The sequence below is a fragment of the Zingiber officinale genome, chromosome 2B (genome assembly GCF_018446385.1).
Source record: "Zingiber officinale cultivar Zhangliang chromosome 2B, Zo_v1.1, whole genome shotgun sequence".
Lineage (NCBI taxonomy): Eukaryota > Viridiplantae > Streptophyta > Magnoliopsida > Zingiberales > Zingiberaceae > Zingiber > Zingiber officinale.
The window spans coordinates 16,818,012-16,822,640 of NC_055989.1; the positions used below are offsets into that span (position 1 = coordinate 16,818,012).

At 42.5% G+C, this 4,629-nt stretch overlaps 1 protein-coding gene across 3 annotated transcripts; it reads right to left on the reverse strand.

Moving 5' to 3' along the window:
- Positions 1-1,582: 1,582 nt before the first annotated feature.
- LOC122049012 (glycerophosphodiester phosphodiesterase GDPD2-like) lies at positions 1,583-3,648 on the reverse strand. 3 transcript variants are annotated; one of them, XM_042610513.1, is made up of 8 exons: positions 3,377-3,648; positions 3,107-3,279; positions 2,900-2,959; positions 2,747-2,827; positions 2,475-2,675; positions 2,313-2,408; positions 2,034-2,230; positions 1,586-1,908 (listed from the first exon to the last, which is right to left on the reverse strand). In XM_042610513.1, the coding sequence occupies exons 1-8, from the start codon at positions 3,483-3,485 to the stop codon at positions 1,764-1,766; spliced, it is 1,062 nt and encodes a 353-aa protein (XP_042466447.1). In that variant the 5' UTR covers positions 3,486-3,648; the 3' UTR covers positions 1,586-1,763. The 3 variants fall into 3 exon arrangements, with proteins under 3 accessions (XP_042466448.1, XP_042466447.1, XP_042466449.1); XM_042610514.1 differs by having other exon boundaries at positions 1,583-2,230; XM_042610515.1 differs by having other exon boundaries at positions 2,747-2,959.
- Between the last annotated feature and the right edge of the window lie 981 nt (positions 3,649-4,629).

Sequence of the window (4,629 nt, forward strand, 5' to 3'; positions counted from 1 at the left end):
CATGTTGATTCGCCCAGTCTTCTCCATCTTCACGCTCCAAAATAGGTAAAGAAAGTTCACACAAACGGCGTCAAATTGATCTTGTCCGGAATTTTAGTCAAATGAAGGTCGAGTGAGCTGTTGTTGGCGTTGACAGAGGGGCAACTGAGACACCTTTCTCGTATTTTCTTCAAAAAATGAACTCCCACGTGGCGCTGACGGACGACGATGACTGAGCCAACGGTACCTGAGTTCTGCGCACACTCAAACAAGCACACGGGCATTAGAGGCCAGAGATTAGGGAAAAAGTCCCCGGAGCAGGCCCTCCGACGTTCAAGTCAGGTACTTTCCCCCCAGAAGAACAGTGTACGAAGGAGAAAGAAAGTAGAAGACAAGTACGAATGTGCGAGAGAGCGTACCTGCGTAAGGGAGAGGACCTCCCTTTTTATATGACAGTATGTACCATCTGGAGCCTGACTGATGTCAGAGAATGTTGAGTGTCAGGACTTGTCGGGTGATGGAGGACATGTGGCATCCTCCTATAATCTGAAACAAGGTTCCACTCACAGATAACTGCAGACCATTGGAATATTCCCTGACACTGAGCAGTTATTCTCTGACAAACAGTTACGATTCCCTAACCTTGTTGTCATATAGCGTCTTCTGTCCCGACCGAGCAGGAATAGGGCAGCCCAGGATGATCAGTTGAGTATAACACCTGGCCTAAACCTTGGGAGGTTGCGAGCCGTGGGGAGATCATCCAAGAGCTGATTGGGAGTTTGTTGACCAGGAGTTTACTGACCGGGAGTTTGCTGACTGGGAGTTTAGCTTACCGAGCTGGGAGACCTACGCCTGGGTACAACCAAGTTGTGAGAGCCCTACCAGTCAAATACAAGTCAGGTATCCCCCCGACTGCCTACCAAGTCTTAGACCAAGGTGTCTCAGATCTGGAGTCCTGGTCTGTGAGAACTCGCCCAGGAATCATGTTGCTGACGTCGTCGCATGGTCGTACTTCCTCTTTCCATACCTGTTGACTGCTTCATCCCCTTGACTTCTGACTGTCACGTCTCCTTGACTCCTGATTGTCACGCCCCCTTGACTTTTGACTACCACGTCCCCTTGACTTCTGATTGTCCAACCTTATCGGACCCCACCATTATGCACCATGTTAATAGGTATCCAGTTCAAAAATTTTAGAGATGATCAATTCGACCTTATAAAAATTTTTCATCGACCATTAAAATAAATCATGAAATATTCATCGTTGTTCATCTAAAGCGGCCGGTATTTTTAAATTTATCATTTCATTAAAGAAAAATCTTCTCCCGTGCGTTATAACTAAGATTTAAATCTTAAATACCTAATTAATATTGAAATATCAAACCGCTGCAAGATTACCCCCGAGCTTATCTAATTCAATCATAACCTACTAAAAGTTTGAAATCTATTGAACAATTATAAAGTTAAAAATATAGAGAGAAACATAGAAATAAACTTAAACTCAAATTTTAAAATTTAAAAGTGCTATAGAGGCATCTTTGTGAAAGACGAATCGAGGATTTTAGTACAAAGGTCTCTGTATTAGGTAAATGTTTTCTATGATTTATTCCTTTTCGGAAAGAGGCGTCCTAAAGGAACCGCTAAGATACAGTTTCACGCTCCAATTGGAGATTTAGTAATTTCTTTCTTCCTTTGTTTTTTCACACAAAAACTTTTCAATTGTATTACAATCGATCACACTGTACACGACGTGCCCAAAGTGGTCACTGAGAAAACTTTGGCCGTCAAACCTCCTCAGCGCCGCCCTCGTCGCCGTCAACATCCAGCCTGCTGAACTCTGAAACGGCCTCGGTGATCTCCTGCACCATGTCGACGATGACACCGCTAATCCCCATCAGCTGCTGCAGGTGAACTACCTCAGGAACATTACTGCAGAAGCGCAGTAGCAACCGATCATCATCGATCATCCGCAAACCAAAACCCCAAGATATATAATTAAGGGAAAAAAATTTAAAAAACTGGTCGTGAAGGTTAATGACTTCAGTTCCTCCTACTTCAGTTTTCCGTATGTGAAGATGACGAGATTGGCTTCCTTCATTCTTGCAATAGCTGCTGGATTCTTAAAGATGGCTTTGACTTCGGAAACTATTCCCTGCAAGCCATTTGTCAAGCATAACTTGATCGCCTCGTCCAATGAGTTTCTTCTCGGGTCTTTGTGGATCTCCTGCCCTCCATTGGTGAGGAAGAACACCTGCGCAAGTCATTAAGATATGAAACCTCTGATCACTGATAATTCTCGTGACTGACTCGAAATTTATTTATTAATTAATTACAGGATAGTCATTTTGGAGCTTGCGGATAAGCCGCACGGCATCAGGTTGAAAGCTAGAGAAGATGATCGGCCTCTCCTTTGCGTGAGCATAAACAACCTGATGAACAGAGCATGGAGATTAAAGGCATCAAATGGAGGAGTAGTAGGCTGCAGTCTGAATTACTTGCAAGATCGTCCGGATGGTATGAGTTAGCTCCTCGTCGTCGTAAACGATATGATCCTTGAACTTTATTTCGACATTGAAGCCGAGCCGAGGATCAACGCCTTGAAACACCTCCGGCAAGGTGCAGAGCGGAGCATCGGCTTGCACGTTCCAGTTAAGGACTCTGCCGTCGTTGGTCTTCCTGTACAACAGCTTCCCTTTCTGGAAAGACGCGAAATACATAGTAAATATCGAAATTAGTTAAGCTAGATAGCGATCTCAGCAGGACTCGCCTTTGAAGAATCCTTTTGGAGTCCGTAAGAAAGGAACTCTTCTAAGCTGAGATCAGTGACGAGCTTCTCGGAGGTCATTCCCTGACAGAAAAGAAAAGAAAAGAAAAGAAATGGAGCACAGGAACAATAGAAATGGAAAGACTGAGCTCTTACATTCTCTTGAGTTAGTATTGAATCGTCATGGAAGACGATGGGGCAGTCATCCTTGGTGACCTACAGAAATAACAGGGCATGTGTTAGCTGTCGAGGAACCCAGAAATAGAAAAGAACGCTGATCGATCGGGAGATGGATGCAGGAAACATTCATAACGACGACATTAAGGCGGGCAGGAAGGAAGGAATTAAGTGGATTGTTCATGCCTGGACGTCGAACTCGATGAAGTCGACGGGGAAGCGCGCGGCCTCGCGGAAGGAGCGGAGCGAGTTCTCTTTGACCTCCTGAAATCGCGGATCCGGCGAAGTGAGCGCGTTCATTCCCTTCCCCCGGTGGCCGACCACGACCAGCTTCTCCGGATTGCTCTTCCACTCCAGCTCTGCTTTCACGTGTTAGCGGGTATGTTATGTGCGAAGCCATCGAAAAGGAAAAGAAGAAGAAGAAGAAGAAGAAGAAGAAGAAGAAGAAGATGATGCCTTTGAAATTGAGCGAGGGGGAGGAGGAGCGGGCGACGGAGGTGGGGGTATTGTCCGGGACCTGGTCGAAGAAGTGGACGTCGGAGGCGAGCACGGCCTTGAGCGCCATGGCAGCCGGCGGTGGAGGAGTGGTATGTTCGGATTTGGGGGAGGAGGAAGGGGAGAGTTGGGAAGTGCAGGGAATGTTCCCGGAATTCCTCCCCGAGTCGCGAGGGACGCCGCGGAAAATCGCGTTTCCTCGCCGCCCGGCGGAATCATCGAGCGGTCGCCAGTTATATAATTCATGTGAAGACTTTAATTTTAACGTATAGCTAAAATTATGCTGCGAGAGGACGGCCAAACAAGAAATACAAAATTAGTAAGATTGACGTACGGCCAACCTGTTTCTTTCGCTCGTCCTATTTTTGCCCGATCATATATATTCTTGCAAAGGTGCAACACTAGTCGATATAATATAATTGTTAATCTGCCAACTGTTAGCTGTCGAACGGTGTGTGATTGACCTAATTGAAATTAGGGGAGTAAATAAGTTAAGTCGTTCGTAAGTTATTCGAAGCTCGATTCGATAAAAGTTCGTTTGAGCTCGTTTAATGAGACTCGTCAAGATAAATAAATCAAGCTCAAGCTTCATAATATTCGGCTCGCTAACTCATGAACATGTTCATTAAGCTCATAAATCAACTTTTAAATAAAAAAATTAATAGTTTTGATATTAAATTTATAGATTTTACACTCTACTTATGAAAAACATACACAAATATATTAAATTTATTTATTAGAATAAAATTATAAATTTTAACAAGAATATTATAATTTTTAAAAATATATAATTTAGTTTTAAATGAATATTTATATTTATAATTTATATTTATTAAGCTCGTTTAGGCTCGATAAAAATTCGAATAAGCTGGTGAGTCATTACTATATTCGTTAAATAAAGCTCGAGCTCGGTTTGATTATAAACGAGCCAAACTCAAACATCCAAGAGTTCGGCTCGGCTCGGCTCGGCTCGGCTCGGCTCGATTACATCCCTAATTGAAATATACAGTTATAGATTATTTTTTAAATTTTTTTAAGGAGTTAAGTCATTTAAATTTTATTATTACGATTTAAAAATTAGATTCTAATATTTAAGTTAAAAAAATAAATTTAAAATAAATGCTCATGTGATATAATATAGTGATATAATATATGTATTTAGGAGGTTGAAGAAGGAAGATTTAAGAAATTTTTTATTTTTAAAAATAAAAAAA

Coding starts and splice junctions, on each gene's coding strand:
- LOC122049012 (XM_042610515.1), bottom strand. CDS start 3,485: ATGGCGCTCAAGGCCGTGCTCGCCTCCGACGTCCACTTCTTCGACCAG. Junction 2,960..3,106: donor TCATCGAGTTCGACGTCCAG/GCATGAACAATC, acceptor TTATTTCTGTAG/GTCACCAAGGATGACTGCCC. Junction 2,409..2,474: donor CCATCCGGACGATCTTGCAA/GTAATTCAGACT, acceptor TCTGTTCATCAG/GTTGTTTATGCTCACGCAAA.